The sequence below is a fragment of the Aquila chrysaetos genome, chromosome 9 (assembly GCF_900496995.4).
Source record: "Aquila chrysaetos chrysaetos chromosome 9, bAquChr1.4, whole genome shotgun sequence".
In the NCBI taxonomy this organism is placed as follows: Eukaryota; Metazoa; Chordata; class Aves; order Accipitriformes; family Accipitridae; genus Aquila; species Aquila chrysaetos.
The window spans coordinates 35,924,408-35,942,982 of record NC_044012.1 but is presented as its reverse complement, the minus strand read 5'-3'; the positions used below and the strand labels follow the sequence as shown (position 1 = coordinate 35,942,982).

The following is an 18,575-nucleotide window of genomic DNA, read 5'->3' as shown; positions in this document are numbered from 1 at the left end:
TGTCGGAAAAGATTTTTAGATGAGGTAACTCCTACTGTCTTAATGTTGAACTGTGATGATTTACAATAGTTTAAATCAACAGACGCTAACTTAGGACCTGGCATTTTTTAAATGGCTGGGTGTGATCATATTGATTTGACTCTTCCAGCCTGTGTTTTTCATGGGATTTGTATTTAAACATGAATTAAATTCTGAAGTAGTATTATAAACAAGGTTTTGAGTTTAACTGCATTTTATGGCTCAAGTCTGCAAATGAGCTCCAGTTCCAGTAAAAACTGAATGCTGGTCTCCGCAAATGTTTAATGGAGCTTAATGACTTTTTGAGCAGCTCTGCTTTGAAGTTTTAACAGGTCTGTTCTGATCTCATTTACATCAGTGAATACCCAAGGCTGTTACTAGAGTAAACCATGATCAAGCTGCCATATCTTAGATCAGAATTACCGCCTAAATTCCTAACAAATCTGAAAGCAAAGGAGTTCAGGTTTGATTGCAAACATTTAGAATTGCTGTAAGTAACAACATTCTTATTGTATTCTTATTATTTTGATTTATGTTTGGTTTTTGCTTGTTTATTTTCCTTCTTTTTCCACTGACTTTCATTAATATTTATTGTCTGCTCTCAGCAGCTGTTTGATGAGTTGCTGCTTACAAAAGAGAGAGAAGAGAGGGAAATACAGCTTGCTATACAAAATGAACTCAAATTTTGTTTCAGTAAAGAAAACAACTCTGAAGACAATGCAGTGAGATTTCTTTATTCTCTTCCTGCTTTGTAGAACCCTGGAGTTGACTTTGGAGACGTTTCTGAAAGAATAGCTCTACGACAGCGACTGCAGTGCCGGAGTTTTAAGTGGTACTTGGAGAATGTCTATCCTGAAATGAGGGTTTATAATAATACAGTCACTTATGGAGAGGTACTGTATGTCTTTGAAAATACATCATGGCTGCATTAGAGCAGTCCATTCATCTTAGTGGTGGGTATCAGGATGTACAGAGCAATTTCAAGTCAGCACAGTAGGAGCAACAGAAATGCCCTCCCCTACTTTTAATCAGCACTAAGAAGTGTGGCTTTGAGAAGCACTGTCCCTCTCACTGGAGTACATCAGATGAAATCATTCTCACTAATGATGATACACAACCTCCTTGGCTTTCATTTTAAAATACAGCAGCTCTGAGAACATAAATTTGAGGTAATCGTTTTCCCAAATAGGATGCCATGGATGTCATCAAGAAAACATCAGCAGTCAAGAGAGCTAAAATAATTACAGTTAATGAGAACAGTCGAGTTTGCTGAATTGTTTTTAGGTAAAGAACCATCCCTTTTTTGGGTTTTGCCAGACTACTTGAAGGATTACATTAACTTTATTAATTCCTTTTTGCAATCCTACTTGTTCAGGATAAAAAGGGACATATTGTTGTTCAGATTACGAGGTGAGGCTACCATTTGGCAGGTCTTTTTCTCGTCATGAAAAAGTCATTATAAGAAAAAGAATTTTGCTGCTTTGTGCTCTGATTCTGTTTTTTCATTTGCACTTGTGTACCTGTATTGAGGAAGACCTTGGAACACCTACTCAGAGATAGCTGAGTGGATAGGTTACTTAACCCTAATAAAATGCTGGATCCGAATGTGCTGGAAATGTGTAGACGTTTCAGTTCACCTCAGCTGTCTGGATCATTTCTTCCTCTTCTGTGAACCAATCAAAACTCCCACATATGCTTGACCCCAGTCTTTAAAGGAGTCAGACATGCCTTCTGTAACTCTTTAAATCTCTGTCACATGCCTGCAATGTAGGGACTGCTGTCACTTATGACTGTGAACTGGGGCGAAGTTCTCGGAGCTCTCCTGCTGCGTAATGTTTTTAAGATTCTGTTTTAATTGTCTACATGAACTACTATTAAATTCAAAGGCAATATATTTTCACACAAGACAACTAAATGGACATTATTCCTTTCTGTTCCTTTTGATTGACTTCATATAAAAATAAGTCGAGCACTTCAGATATTGATACAAAGTGCAAGTTTTATTGCATAATATCACTTTGCATCCTAATATAACTATCCCTGGCAGTAACTGAGGAAAGACATTTAGTAAATTCAACGGGAGCTATTAGTAACTGTCAGCTCCGAGAAGGCTGTTAACTGCGAAGAACATTGGCAGAACTGCCAATGTTGTGTCAATTATACCAGACAGTTAGCAAGCTGGGCTCTAAAAAGAAGTTTGTTTCTGTTGAGTGGTCACATAGAAGGTTCTTGAGTCAAACAGGAAGTTTAGTGATGCAAGTATCTAATTCATTAAAATTTATAATAAAATGGAGCCACACAAGCTATTTAGCTAGTATAAACTGGCATAGTTCACTTTCAGTCTTACATGCCCATAATGAAAAAACTAGAGGCTTCATCCTAAATGACATCAAGCTTGTTATTAAATACTTTCTCTTCTGGTTATTTTCCTGGAGGAAAAGATGTCTGGATTTTAGTGAGTTTAAAGGAAAATAAATGTATTGAGTAGATGTGAAACAGATTGAAACAGTAGTAAAAATATATTTCCTAGTGACTCAATTCACATTTTTTAAAGCCATGTCATAAAGCTGTCTTCATCTTCTTTAGCCTTTATAGTACCCGAGTCATGAACTAAACCTCCTGAAATTTAACTGTTGGTGAGCCCCCTTATCTGATCAGATCCCCTGTTATGCTCGTACACCGTAATATGAAGGATTATTTACTGATTTTTCCGACATCTCCTGCAGCAGCTATTTCTATATTAGGGGGGTGTCCAGACAACTAGTGCACAGTCTAAACCAAAACTGACCTGTTGACTGTTTCAAAATGTCCGTCTAAATAACTTGTTTAAGGTACCTGTAAAATTTTTCTATGTCCAAGATATGTGTGTAATACTTCTAGCCTGAAGAGAAAGGCAGGCCTGAAATTTCACAAGACCTCCAGCTCGCTTTTATAGACTTGTAAATTCTTCTTGTCTGGGGAGGCACATGAATTTTTCACTTAATTGGATCTCTGAACCCACACTTTAAATATATTGAAAGCCTTCCAACACTGCTTATCATTGCTGTATCCTTTCACAACAATGTGCTTTACGTCACTTCTGTACATAACCATATACTATGTTCTCAATTCAAATAAATTGTTTTCACATGCTTTTTTTAGTTTTATATAACCAATAGAAGCAAACAAAAGGGTGCCACATCCAACACCAATCCTGGGTAGTTCCTATGCCATTTGGTGAAGTCACATTCTCAACATATAGGGTCAAAATTTATATTTACACAAGGGTAATTTGGAGCAAAATTTGGCCTGGGTTTCTTAAAGTGAATTTTATGGGGGTTTGATCTTTGAGTAACGGCTAAAAATATAACTCTGACCCAAGGTCTGTAAAGACAGCAGTTGTCCAAATAATGTCTTTTCTTGTAGCAAATTCACTGTTGGCATCCTGTCATATCTGGAGAATAAGCATGTGTTTCTCAGAGAACAGTTTTACATACTAGTTGTTTCAGTAGCTGTAGTGCAGCTAAGATTTAGCTAGATTGGACTTGCATTATACAGATTAATTTCTAATACAACTGTTTTCTTTCTGATCCGGTTATAGGTGCGTAACAGCAAAGCTAGTGGCTACTGCTTAGATCAGGGAGCCGAAGAGGATGACAAAGCAATCCTTTATCCATGCCATGGAATGTCCTCTCAGGTAAATGGTTAAAATCCCGTAATTAATGAGAAACCTTTAATTTAAAGAATTTTCAGAAGAAACAAAAAGTAATTTGGTGCATTTGAGTTGAGTTTGGCAGTACATTCCTGAGTTGCAAAGGAAAATATGTGGCTTTACTCCAGTCTTTTTGGGTGCCCTTTCCAAGGCTGTTCAGCATATGAATCTACACATTGAAGGTGCCAGTTAGGAAAACAGAAGAATCATGATAATTTGTTTTAATAACAGAGCGATCCACCGCAGATTAATGAATTTAGACAGTTAGTATGAGTGAGAAGCTCTTCTCGTTATGACTTGACTTATTCTAGGAATAGTACCTCTTTAAATTAACTGTTCATTGGTCCAATAGGCTCCTGTGAAGAAATGATTTAGCAAGCTGCTGATGTGATTCCCCAAGTAGGCAAAAAGTTAAGCACATATTTAACATCAACTTCAAAGGGAATTAAGAATATCTTTTAAGTTAATACTTTTCTAAAATAGAAGATTTCTCTTTTGTCAGTCCCCATGCATATTATTATTTTCTTACAGATGTCTGAAGATTTAAAAATGACATTTCTTCTTTCCATGTGCATAGTGATGTTACTTGTTTTTTAAATACAAGTTGGATATTATTTAAATCCAGGACTTGAGCTTCTTCTGAAATGTAATTCCAGTTTCTTTTGAAGTACCATCTGAATCTATGTTAATGAACATTCTCATGTGTAAATAAACTCTAACCTTATCACGGACTTAACAATTATCTAAAGTTCAGTTGTATGTATATTGATTTGGAGTCCTGGCGCATACATCATCATGGAGGCATAACAAGAGTCGCAAAATCTAAATATTGCCTATTGTGCTTAATTGCAAGCTGGTGAAGAGTCATACCTTATTAGAGCAGTGTGACAGACAGTAATTCCTACTGACCAAAGGTCCTTTTGGCAGGATCATTATGGATCATTTGGCTGACACTTTCCTAGTAGAGGCAGAAGGAACAGCCTGTGAGTCAGGTAACAAAATAGTGTTGCTTAATTAGATGTAAATGAGCTTTCCAAGAAGACTGTAGTTAGAGATGTCAAGGCACTCAGAGTTTAGTCTCTTGCTCCATTCTGACCAGAAAGTTACAAATTTAAGTCCTTCTAGAAAGTCCCTTTGCAACATCTAATCTCCTGTTATTGTGCTAGCATTGAGAAGAACAACGAAACAAATGGTTCTGTCTGTAATTTATTTTTCAATTTAAGCCCTTAACCTACTTGTTTGCCTCCATGACTCCTGTTTCCTAGAATATGCTTTGACCTCCAGAAGAAGAAAATAGATGAGGGCATAAGTTACTGTGAATTTATTGGAAAGGAAGTGCAATGTGCCCAGCTTCTTGTGACTAACTCTAGTAAATTTTGGGGCATAAAGTAGCTCGCCTCTCGCATCCAGTTCTGACCAATTTTTTCCATTAAGGAACAGGTCATTTTCCTTTTAGTAAGATGTAAATATGTTGCCTAGTAGTTGATCCCTTTTGAATTGTAGGCCCTATACTTGACACTGGGCAGCTCTTCTCAGGTGCAAATAACGATACACAAAGTATTTACTGCCCAAGAAGCTGAACTTGGGCAGTGACCAGTTAGATCTCTTCTGGCTCACTTCTGCTACAGGTCTTCAGTATCCTTTCTACGTGAATTTTCTGGAAACGCCTGAAAAGCTGGTTTTAGACTTTACATTACAGCCACAAGCTAGAGCCCTTTTGTTACTGGCACTGTATAAATGCATAAAAAGAGAAAGTCACTCCTCCCAAACCCTTAAAATCCAAAGCATCCCCTGTGTGTGAGAATTGTAAAAGTATGGGAAAGGCAAAAAGTTAATCTACCAAATCATCCTGCACACTTTCTATTTCCTCTTTTTTTTTAAAAAAAAAAAAAAAAGGAAAAAGGAAAAAAGTTTTCATTCTGCAAGAAACACCAAGCAGAAGGCAGAGGTGATGTTTTATCTAAGTTGAGTATTTCACAGACAAGCATGGGTTGGAGCCACTCAAATGCAGCCAAGTTAATTAATGATTACACAGCTGGAAAACTTCTATCATCTCACCACAATTTACAAAATTAATTCAGTATGAGAACCACAGCTGCACAAACCCTAATCAAGGATAGTCAAGCACATAGCATGAAAGGTGTTGACAGCAAGCATTTTAATATATTAAATAAACATTTTTAAAGCCCCTTTTCTAATCAGCCTGGGTGAGCATAGTTGTCTGCTATGTTTAGCTTTCAGTTTCTGACATTTTTTCATCTCAAGCATAGGGCATAAAATACCCCTACTGAATTGAGATTTGGGTCAGTTGTACATGCCCTGCTGAATATAAAAGAACATAAACAAGGAACTCATTTTCAGCAGTTAGGTTATCACTGGTGCTTGATATGTCCTACCGGTGTGAAAGCCTCTCACTATTCATCTACAGTCTTGTTTGTTTTTCATACTCTTCAATTCTGACAAGCAAATTACCAGTGATTTTAGTACACACATGGTTCCACTGAAACCAACAGAAGTCAGTCAAGTGTTTAAAGAAAGCTGAGTTAGGAACAAGATTACTGTTCATCTGTGATAAAATGTTCTTTTCTTCTACTTACCCTATTTCCCTTGCATATTGCACACCTCTGAATGGTGTTGTCCTTCATTACCAGTGAAAAATAAAAGCGCTCCACCGTTACTGCTCCATGAACAAAATGCCTTTTCCTATGTGTATTCTCAAGATCAGTTTTTACCATGATAAATCACATCTTTTCAATGACATCAGCTTTTAAATTTCTTTAGTCAAACAGGGACAAGCTCTTCTATGGATGCTCTGGAATGCATTTAGCCTGAGTTTACATCAATTTAGCTTAATGAATTTGACTCGAGCTAAGTCAGTGTAAGCTAACGGGAATACACAGACAAAGTTTTGCATCAGTCTAAGCTGATTTCAAAACTCGCTTTACAGAAAAGTAGTGTCATTTTTATCTGTGTTCATTAGATCTGCAGTTTGAATCTAACCCCTTTCAGGAAAAAAGGTTTGCAAATACTGCTGGGAGAGCAATAGGGAACAGTCCAGGGCTAGAGGAAATTCAGAAACTAAGCAATATATTGGGAGTCTTGAACTGCCTTGCCTCTGCATGTGGCTTGTCTTGTACAATCACCTGTAAAGCCCATTGGTTCTATAGCACTCCATAATACCCTTTTGCTGTAAAACAAATTTAAAAAAAAAAAGGGGGGGAGGGGGAGGTAGACAACACAACCCCCCAAAAGTGGAATGTGTTGTTCTGGAAGCTTCTTAGAATGGTTGTAGGACACGCAGGTTTTGAACCATGTGAGACTCCCCACTTACACAGCCTCAGTGGAAATATTCACTGTCTCAGAGTCTGTCTTGAATGCTGTGATGTGGAGATGATTATGTGGCATATGAAAGCAGAGGAGAAGTTAATAAAATAGCATCCTAGGATCACAGGGCCATGGTGAACAGCCTCCTTCTCCACCCTCCTCTCTTCCCTTTCACACTGAGAGAAAGGGGAGGCACGGCAGCTGTGAAAGTGAGAACTCCTTTGGCATTAAGATCAAGCAGAAAGAAGGGAGATCTCAATGTTCGCATTCCTGGAGCTCGCAGCTTTGCAAACAGATGGAATAAGAGGAGATGAAAGGCTTTACTTAAACTTGCTTGAGGGCAGATATTTAACATTTTGCTTGGTAGAGCTATGGTTTTCCAGAGTTGCACACTGGGTAGCAGGTCTGATTGCTTAGAGCAGGGTGGATGAAAAGGTAGTTTCTTAACTTGCAGGAAGCCGTGGGTGAGATTCTGTAACAAACCTGGAAGTTTGGTAACTTGTGACCCGTTTGTCTTGTGGTGACAAGTATTCCAGACACTTAAGGTATTTCAGATTCCCGTATAGCTCGCTGTTGCAATTGCTATGTCAGCTTACAGCCTACCTTAACCTGCAGGGCTGAAGGATCCTTAAAGATTTTCTTTTGCTTGGAGAACAACAGTGAGAGATAGGGGTTAAATTTAGTGTCGAAAGCTACCAGACCCATCTGTGTAACTGCTTCCTACAGACAACTACCTGTCATTATTTTTTGCTTTTTTTCACTTGACTGGAAATTAGCAGGATAGGATTTTCTGAAGTAAAATCCTTCTCTTAAAAGCTGGCATTTACTTATCACACTGATGCTCCTGGAGGATCACCTTCCATAGGTAGCACCACTCACTACACTATTTTTGAACCAAATTTGGTGGTTTTGATAAACAACCTTTGACATCTTTTCCATTCTGCTCAGATTTCTGAATGTTGAAGGAAAAACTGTCCTATGTTATCATAGGTACAGCAGATAGTATCGGGATTAGATCTTGGAGTATTTAATAGAGTGCTTAGTTTCAGTGTCGTTTATGTGGATCCTTCAGTTCTTCTCAGATAAAAGAGAAAAATGGAGCAAAGGTCCATCCTTATGTGATGTATAAAGCTGCTTCTGTTCTGCTGCTTGCAATGGGAGTGTGTGGATACCTAAGGTTCTCAGCCCATCAAGACTTGCACAGGTTTGTTTTTTTTTTTAATGAACGGGATTGAATATTCCTTAATAAAGGGGACTTTGTCATTAGATTTTGGCTGGCTGGCACTGGGAATGGATTTGGTGTGATGTATCATGCCCACAGTTCTAATGCAAATTCACAGGTTATTTCTTTTTTGGTATGGCAGTGGCACTTAAGATCAAATTTGAACACAGCAGGTGTAATTTTCACGATTTCATTGACTCTCTCAGTTTCTGCTTTCTAGTCTACAGTAATAAGCAACTTACTTTAATGCTTATTTTATTTTCACAGTTTATGTTGTCTCTAGGAAGTTATGATATGGAGTCTTTGGAGGGAGATGTTATTAATCATATAGTAGTTTCCTGAACCTTAATTTCTGGTCTGATTTTGCAGAAGCAGGCACTAAAGCTTTACTATGTAATATGGTCTGTACTGATAATAGGTTGTGGGTGGCTTTTTTAGAATTTTTATTTTATTTTACGATAAGCCTAAGTTTTTATGACTGTTGGAACTCTTGGCAGAAAGTACAGATTCAGGAAAATTAAGCCCATGGTGTTCTGTTTGTCTCATCATTGTATAGACAGCAGTTTCTTGCACCGGGCCATCTCTGACTCTGCTGAGCTGTCACACAATTGCCACTTTCAACACTGGGGATAGTTTAGAGTTAGCATACCTTCCGCTTGTAAGGCCTGAGCAGAAATGGTACTTGCTGCTTTGGCAGGCTTGTGTATAACAGTGCCTTTCCCAAGTTCATGGCTACTGTGATGCAGAGCACATGCAATTCTGGCTATTGAGATTCTAATGACAAAGAATATTTTAAACCATTTTAATAGTGGTACAGAAAATGCTGCTCATCTTAAACCACAGGAAAAATTGATCCTATACTACAGAGCAGGTAGCTCATTATAAACAGTGGTTCTGATTATCTAGATAAGGCAAAGCCAACCAGGTTTCTAGGTGGTATTTTGGGACCTGGAGAGATATAATAAAGACTGCAAGATGAACACATTTCCCAGTCAGTGTAAGTTTCAGCGATGCCTGCAGTTCATTTGAACTCTGCTGAGTACCCATTAGATACAAGAAGTGTGAAATACACAGGCAGGTTTTGCTTTCAAAAAAAAAAAAAAAATATGTGGGGTTTTTTCCATTGTTTATATGGGAAAAAAAGAAATTAGTTTGTCCGAGCTGGCAGTCCATTCACATTTTGAATCACTTTGCTTGCTTGAGCTTCTTTTACGTATGTCCCCCATACCTTTATAGTGAAAGGCAAAAAAAAAAAAAAAAAGTGTCTCGATTTAGTGTGTATAGACAGTGCCTTGACAATGACATTGTTCATACCAAGGAGCATCCTCATGTGGTTATCCCTCTGCTTTCTTTGATGTAGACTCTGTTCTAACTCTGCGCTTCACATGGTTGCTCTGAAAAGAAGTGGCAGGTGGGAAAATGAACACATACTTTGTCAAAGGGCATCTGGTCTGGGAGCGAGTAGACCATGTTCTTTTTACCACCAGCAAGATATGATTATTCACAGCATGATTCTTCTGAGGTTAATAAGGATGGCGGTAGAAAGCTAGGCTCTAATTTGAGGGTTTTTGATTGACTCTTAATGATATCTCAGGCACTGGTCAGTAGCATCCAATAAATGGCAGGCACTTCTGACCTTCCTTCCCTTTCTTGTTAAGTAATTTCAGCCATATAACAGCAATAAGACCAGACAGGCAGTGAATTTCCTGGGTGATAATTGCATTTCTTCGGTGGCTCAGATATTCACCCTGCAGCATCCAGCCTCACAGCATACAAGCCACATAGCTGACTCCATTTTGCAGTCTTTTGGCACCTGGGTGCTGCACTTGACTATTTCTAGGGTAAGGAGGACAAAATATTATGCTGGTGTAATGACTCTGGATTTAAACACAGAAGAAGTGAGAAGTTGATACATCTGATTTGATGTATTGGCATGCTGCCAAATTAACATTGTGCATTTTCACATTAATGTGCTTTGAAATCTCCCTCAACAGGCTCTCCCTCAACCATTCTAGAAAGTAGCAGTAATTAAGGGGTTTACTTATTAATTTTTGCAACTTATGAGGACTCCATCACTATCATAGTTATCTCAGTGCAATGTGATAGAGAGTGAGCTGACAGAGCCCCTTTTCCCTCTAAATGAGCAACCTAAAACCACCATTAAGGCTTTGAGGCTTTATTAGAATACAGATTGAAAAAAATTGTAGTAGAGAAAAATCAGATCTGGAAGAGGCAGAATAAAGGGTTTGAAATCAGCCTTCCTTCATCAAGACTCTGTTCTTCAGGCCTGCTATCATCCAGCAGTTCTTCAGTGGCTTCTTGGGTTGCAAGAAACTCTTCAAGGTCCCTAGTGTGTCCCTAGGAAAAGCTTTCTTTTCCTCCAGTGCCTTGAGATGTGGGTTTATGTCTGCTGCCTGGTCTCCAAGGAGCTTGCAGGCTCCACGCTGGCTGTGTCCTTTCCCCTGCATGCTGTGTGGGATGTTGTGCCATCCCAGCAAGCTCGTAGCACTCTGAGAAGGAGCAGTGTCACCCTCCTCTCTGACCCAAAATGTAGCAGTGTGAGAAGGCAAATGGGCAGCCACCCTCTACTTACAGAAAAAGGCTGCTGTGAACAAAGCAAAACTGTTCTCTTCCATCACATATTTGTATTGTGACAATTAGTCCTGATTGACAAGAGCCATCTACAGATATTCTTTAGGTCTTTAAATATTTTCCCTTGGTCCAATATTAATGTAATAAAATATATTCTGGCATGCTGAGATTACAGGAGACCAATTTTTTTACCTCACCTTCTGCATATGGATTTTTTTTCTCGAGGGCTGTTTTACTGTGAATGACTTGAGGCAAGTGAAATCATCACTTGAAATAGAAGAAAGGTTAAAAAAAAATTACACTTCTGTAAAAATTAACATGAATGATTGTGCCTAAGTTTTTTTTATTAAAAAACCCCCTCTAAAATAATAAATGGCCCTCACCTGAAGCCTCTAATTACAGCCAGTAGCATTTACCACATCACTAAATTACAGAACAGTTAAGCCTCGCACAAAACTGAAATATCGGAGTGTGGTTCTTTATTATATAAGCCTGAATCGTAGAATGGTTTGGTTTGGAAGGGGTCTTAAAGGTCATTTAGTTCCAACCCCCCTGCCATGGGCAGGGACACCTTCCACCAGACCAGGTTGCTCAAAGCCCCATCCAACCTGGCCTTGAACACTGCCAGGGATGGGGCATCCACAACCTCTCTGGGCAACCTGTTCCGGTGCCTCACCACCCTCACAGTGAAGAGCTTCTTCCTAATATCTGATCTAAATCTACCCTATTTCAGTTTAAAGCCATTACCCCTTGTCCTACCACTACATGCCCTTGTAAAAAGTCCCTCTCCAGCTTTCTTGTAGGCCCCCTTTAAGTACTGGCAGGCTGCTATAAGGTCTCCCCGGAGCCTTCTCTTCTCCAGGCTGAACGACCCCAGCTCTCTCAGCCTGTCCTCACAGGAGAGGTGCTCCAGCCCTCTGATCATCTTGGTGGCCCTCCTCTGGACTGACTCCAACAGGTCCGTGTCCTGAAGCATATGTTAGCAAATTTGCTGTTATTTCCCTCAAGGTTTCTTTTTCTTTTTTTTTCTCTCATATTTTTGGATACTGGTTGCATAGTTGGATTTTTTTCAGTAACGTTTATTTACAAAACCCAATTAGACTTGTTGCTATCAATAGCCTCTAACAGAGCTCTTAAGAACAAACTGCATGGCAAATTGACATCGTGTCCTTGTTAAATCAACTCCTGCTGAGTGGGTATGATTTACATATTGATTACTTCACTTTCTTGATTGCCCTTTTGCAGTGAAATAGTGGGTAGAGAATGGTGGGGAGCAGAGGTGTGAAAGAAGGGAATATCGTGTCCTACGAGAGACCCTATGTTGGTAAAACAAGTTTCCCAAGCTTTGCCCTTGAACAGCATGTGCTAGACTGCGAAGGTCCCAACATGCAGAAGGACAAAGGACTCCTCACCAGCACTTGGGGCAGAAGCTGGCAGGGAAGGCAGCTGCAGGTTGGCTTTGTGTCCCATCGCTGGGGTCCCTGGGGCTGCAGTTAAAAGTCTTCCCCTTCCTTTCTTCCCCAGCTTGTCCGCTACAGCTCTGAAGGCGTCCTGCAGCTGGGGCCACTGGGCTCCACGGCCTTTCTGCCTGACTCCAAATGCCTCGTTGATGACGGGAAGGGCAGGACACCGACTCTGAAGAAGTGTGAAGATGTCCTAAGGCCAGCACAGAGGTTCTGGGATTTCACACAGGTATGGAAGGAAGAGCTCAGGGAGCCTTGCAGAGATAAATTGGAGAGGAATGCTGCTCTGGAGAATATTTAATGAAAAACAAGGAGGTCTTTAGAGGGCTATTCTAGGAATCCCCACTTATGCCTTCTAGAAATAGTCAGATATGTTTTCCATAGGTCATGTGCTATCCAGGAATTTTCTTATATTATTACTAGGAATTTTGGGGTGTGCTTTCTAAGAATTTTTAGTTTTCCTTTCTTGGACATTTCTCAATTTCTGTGGTGATTGTCAAGAACATAGTTGTAAATTTTTTTCCGTGTCTAGGAATTTTTGTTTCTAGAACTTTTCCAAGATTTTTATAGCATCATTCTAGGAATTTTTAGATTTAGAGCTTTCAAATAATTTTTAGGACTTTTGAAGGCATTCTCACAGTTTCTGGGATTTCCTGTATCTTGGGGTCTGTAGGGATTCTCTAATACTTTTTAGAGATTTTTCTAGTGATTTCTGGGAAATTTTCTAGCAATTCTGAAATCTAGAATTATTAAGGAATTGTTTTCGCACTTTGTATGGATTATCGAGCTTCTCCTAGAAATTTCTAGCACTTTCTAGGGACTTTGATCACTTGATATATACAAAACTTTCCAGGCATTTTGTAGTGCTTTCTGGGATTTACAGATCTAGCACTATTTTTCTTCTAGTCTTTTCATCTTTTCTATTCCCTCTTCTAATCCTTCTTTTCTTTTTTCTTTTTTCTTTTTTCTCAGAATGGTCCAATCATCAGCAGAGACACTGGCCGTTGTCTAGAAGTGGAAATGTCAAAGGATGCAAATTTTGGGCTTAGATTAGTTGTGCAAAGGTGCTCGGGGCAAAAATGGATGATTAGAAACTGGATAAAACATGGCCGACATTGACTGCTGGGGCTGAGAAGCTGCCTCTCCTGCCGTTGTCCATTGCTCTGTGTGCCATATCTTGCAAGGCATTTGTCTTAAAGCAAATTAGTTTGAACTGGACTTGGCTCTCAAGCATCCTCCATAATTGGGCATTCAAAGGAAAAAAGAAGAAAAAGAAAAGCAGACACATATATGCCCTATTTGACTCTTCCTTGCTCCAGTAGATGACCTGGGAAGCTTAACATGAGTTTTCTGTTGATTTGGAAATCTTGTGAAGACCAGAACACAAGAGAAAAGGGGGTTCCTTGAGCTCTCCTAGAGGAATTAATAGACAGATGTTTCTATGATGAGTTCAAAGGAGAGATCCCAATACTGCCTCATAAAGAGAGTTCTCTGATGGGTAGCTTTTTAGCTTTAAGTTATTGACTGGTGCACAACTCCTGTGGTGAATAATCATGTGCCTTTTTTATTGTACTTCGTATAATAGGGGACTGGAAAAAATCCTACCTTTTCAGCATGTCTGGTTCATTGTACTACACAAGATCTGTAAATAACACTGGAAATATAATATAATATATGATAAATTTCAAGGTTGATTTAGGAGTCTCTATTTCTAGAAAGAGACTGTTCCGCAAATGTTTACAGGTGGTTCTCAACCTTCAAGCTGCTAAAAAGCAGCATTTTAGAGACCTCTTCTAGTTAGACACAGGTAAATGTTGAATAGGTAAAATAGCCACATGCTCCATTATATTGCCACATTTTACATTTCTTGGCTGTAAAGGCATCACAATATAGCACTTGCATATTTAACTCTTTCGAGGCAGTAAATGTCCTAGTAGATGGATGAATTTCTGGAGGCCTCAGTTGGCCCACAAGCCCTGAGTACGTAAGTGCAAGGTTCCCATCCTGCAGTGCTGTGCATGCAGGTGCACTGTTGTGTTGTTCCAGACACTGCCTGGAAGCTGGATACTCATTACTTCTGAAAATAAGTTGACTGACTTAGGTGCCATCTGCGGAATTTAACAACTTGCATCTTCCATTTTGTTATCCATCCTGTGAAAATGTCAAATGTGAGCAAATACGCTTTGTGAGCACTGTCTAGACAAATCTCCTGAACAAACCAACAAAGTCTTTTCAGTATTTGAAAAACAAACAAAAACCTAGTGATAAGAGAGCAAATTAGAGCAAGAACTAGGCAGCATATAGAAATACTGTTACACTGAAACGTAAATATTTTACTGTAGTTGACCCATTGACAGCATCTTTGTGAACCTGAATTTAATAATGTATGCAGTGGTTCATGCAGTATCTCTGCACAGGTAGCCAGAGCAATGACAAGGCCTTATCCAAAAGGCTGTCAAAGTTGATGACCACTGTCAACATCAGCAGGCTTTGGAGGTGGGTCCATGGCAGACAGCTTTTCATTACAGAAGATTCAGTCATACTGAAGGAGAGACAGAGATGGTATCTGTTAACTTCACTGTTTAATATTTTATAGTAATTTAAAAAAAAAAAAAAAGTTTGTTTTGTTTTACTGAGCCAGGAAAATAGGTAATTGCAGGCACTGCAGTACCGTGAATCTTGGCAATCTGTTTCTTGAAGAGCTTTTGCCATTCCTATTTCAAGGCATGCTGAACAAACTACAATGGAAACAAAGTTAATTTTTCAAGGGCATGGTATGTAATAAAATATTTACTTTTAACATGCAAAATCCATCAGTTCTTGTCAACTTTTGGTTGGTATTTAGAGAGCATATCGCTATATTTTGCCCCAACTTTATTTTTGAAACGGAGTGTGCACAATGTAATACAAAGCCAATTCTCCTGGAGTTTATTTGTGGCTAATTGCTGATCTTTATTTATGTCACATAGATCAGGTTATGCATGAATATATACAAAAGAGTAATTCCGGGTGAGATTCTAAATATAAAAATGCTTAAAATTGCGTGTTTATGGTTAGTTGAACACAACCTCTTGAACAGTGTAATAAGACCTGCAGGGAGAGGTAGCATCTTTAAAAAATCAAGCAACAGAGTAAAAAAATCATGGACAAGCTCAGTATTTGAGCCCTCCTGCAGGTCTTAAACAGGTAGGACGCTTCAGGCAAAATATAGATTGGGAAGAGTTGCCCTGCATTTAACCTCCTTATGTTAACCTATTAGACAATTTAAAAGGATAGTTACCATCTATTGAGCAGGTGTTGAACACTTTGTAGAGGAGTTCTATTTGTAAGTGATTTTTCATCTTCTCTCCAGATACAATTTCTCCCTTTTCAATTGTATGAAAGCTGTATTCTTCTTTTGTTTACTCTGATGGAGCTTCACTCCTTGAAATATTTGGCTGAGGGAGGTGAGAAGGCAAAAGAAGGGAAAGACTATTTTACTAGGTGAGCTTTTTGGAGAATAACATTACAGGTCATTTACACCATTTGTAGTCTTTCCAATGAGCAAGTGCTAACTATTTTATATGAAGGTGGCTGGAAGTTGAAAGTAATTATATATCAGTGTGACTACTAAATGCCTATTAGAGTATAAAGTTACTGTACTGAACAGAAGCAAATATGCCACATGCTTTTTTTTTTTTTTCCCCCTTTTTTTTTTCCTTGTCTTGACTTGCCAATCTACACTTGATCCTTGGTTAGCAATGGGGCAGCAAGCCTTTCAAATCCTAGGTAAAAGAAAAAGAAAGGCTGAATATTTGGAGGAATACCGGGTTTTAAATTTACCTAAAAGGAGTATTGCATTTGCATTTTAGGAGCTTTGAAGCTGAGAAGACCAGATAGATCTGTGTTTACTGGCAAAGATTTCAAGCAAGCATGACAACCCTTCACTGACACCACCATAATGAATGTGAATTGGTTGTCTTGGAATTTTTCTATTGCACGTTTTCATTGCCCAGTGCAAAGCATTTGAATGTGGCTACAACCGTCTAACTGAGAGTGGTCAGTCCTGGCAAGCTTTGAGTGCAGAGGCCACAGGCTGCAGGAGGCTTTCAAGAACCAGACTTTCAGTATAAGAAGGAAAGCGGATTTTTGTGATAGACGAATGGCTCTGAGATTTACAGAATAACATAAAAGAGTTCAAATAACTCTTAAAGTTGGAGTTGGTATTTTCTGTGATTGTCATTTTTTTAAGATTTACTGAAACAATTTCTGATATTTGAAAAACACATCTGTTGGATTATTTTTACTTTAGTCTTTATCTGTATGAACCACTGCTTTGGCTGTGGTATTAACATGGTGACTCTGCATGTGAGGGTCTTAAATATTCTCTCATAAAAAGAATAATAATAAAAAAGCCTTGAGTATTATCTGTTTTAACCAAAGTCAATGGGTCTCTTGTCAGTGTTTCACCCCTTAGTGTAATCTGAAATCCTGCTTAATGCTGTTTCAAATTTTCAGTCGTTTCCCACAGTGCAGCAATCCAGATATTATGAAAAGTATGTAATATCGTGTAAATGTAATATGCCTTGTAGAGAAAATTCAGATCAAAATCTTCAATTGCTATTTTGATTTAGGAGATTATGGAGTTAAATACTAGGTCCTAGGACAGAAGAATAGAAGGTGAGAAAGAACATCAAGTCTAGTACACTGCTGTCAAAGGCAAACCAGTAAAAAAAATACTTTTGTAAGCATGTCAAGATCCCTAAAAATTCCTTTGAGTCCTGTGGGGAGAAAAAAAGCCCTTTCTCCTTTGAGAGCTATAAACTTTATTCTTGGCTTGACTAAAGCCATTTGTTCCTCAGCCAAAATAGTCCTCTGGCTCCTGAAGTTATGCTAACCTCCAGTGGAAAGCAACTAAGAGAAAGAGCTAAAAAAGGTGTTGTTGAAGGACCCAATGGATTCCCCTGCAATTACATAAAGATTTATATTGTGCTCATCCATGAGGCATGAGAGCTCTTCAGGACTATTCCACATCCAAAAAGCTAAACTCTGGTTCCATAGAAGTGATCTAAGACAAAAATATGGAAACAAACAACAGGTCTTCATACATATTCTGAAAGTGTTGAACTATGTATCTCATTTCAATGAATAATTTGGGGCTTGGTGTGTCTGAAGGTCAGGCCTTTGCAGTCTTTGTTTATATTTCTTTTCATCAGTCTGCCTCTTTAAAAACTGTGGTCTAGTAGATGAAAACCTCACTTGCCATGTGACAAGGGGTGTAGTGTAATCTATCTGACACAGGACAGCTGCAATTTTAAGTACTTAAGCCAGAGCTAATAAGGTTTAATGAAATAGCACCGGTCCTAATCTGTTCCTTAGATCAATTACACAGCATGTAATTCCTTCAGTATCCAGTATTCATTTGAAATGGTTCATTAACAGCCATACTAAAGCACATTATGGCCTGTTTCGGGACCCAGTGAGTTGGGCTGTAGGAAGAACTTCAACAGAAGGTGGAGTTCAGAGGGAGTTTGGCATGTTATTATTCAGTTAAGACACAAATACCTTTGTTTTTTTCATGAAAGGCTTTGGGAGGAAGAACAACTGTCAGAATTCACTTAATTAAAAATATTTCTAGCAATGATGTTCCATTTTTGACTGCTGCTATTTCGACTACCTGCTCCTTACTGCTAATCAAAGTCAATCATGAGGTTATGCCACAGACAAAAGATGGCATTGCAAATTAGAAGAACTAGCTAACAAGCTGGATAGAAACCAAGGAATGATCCGGTCTTCACATGTCTTTAGATCTGGATGCCACCAAAGTAAACTTAATATTATGTTCTCTCTGGGAGGAATCCCAAACTTAACACGTTTTTGCATTGCTTCATCAGGAATACCTATTCAAGAGACCACTGTAGTGTGTACCTCTAAATCCTATTTTGCGGATACAATTTGATTTTTTGTGTGTGTGACATTACTGGACTTAAGGTGAGAGCTGTGATTACTGAATGCATGGAAAATACATTAATTGGCACCATGGTCTACTGCAGTTTGTACGTCATGCATTTATAACTTCCTGTGTGGCAACAAGGATATTCTTGAAATACTAATGCACTCAGTGCATTCTGCTAAAGATGGAGTCTGCTTACCTAGTGAACTAAGGAAACTCAAGGAGTAAATACTGAAATTATATAGTTAATAATTCTCAATGAATTTGGCACAAATGCATCAATATTTACATCTTCTAAAAAATGTAATGAATTAGCTTTGGGTTGTCTCTTAA

General features: G+C 38.7%; 1 protein-coding gene across 3 annotated transcripts in view; it reads left to right on the top strand.

The window, feature by feature from the left end:
- Positions 1-17,930, top strand: part of GALNT9 (polypeptide N-acetylgalactosaminyltransferase 9) — a 222,179-nt gene extending 204,249 nt beyond the window's left edge. For all 3 annotated transcript variants that reach the window (XM_030026236.2, XM_041126239.1, XM_030026235.2), the window contains 4 exons: positions 774-911; positions 3,599-3,694; positions 12,372-12,539; positions 13,283-17,930. In XM_030026236.2, the coding sequence (XP_029882096.1) occupies positions 774-911; positions 3,599-3,694; positions 12,372-12,539; positions 13,283-13,429 (549 nt within the window). In that variant the 3' untranslated portion in view covers positions 13,430-17,930. The remainder of the gene's footprint in view (positions 1-773; positions 912-3,598; positions 3,695-12,371; positions 12,540-13,282) is intronic.
- Positions 17,931-18,575: the final 645 nt, after the last annotated feature.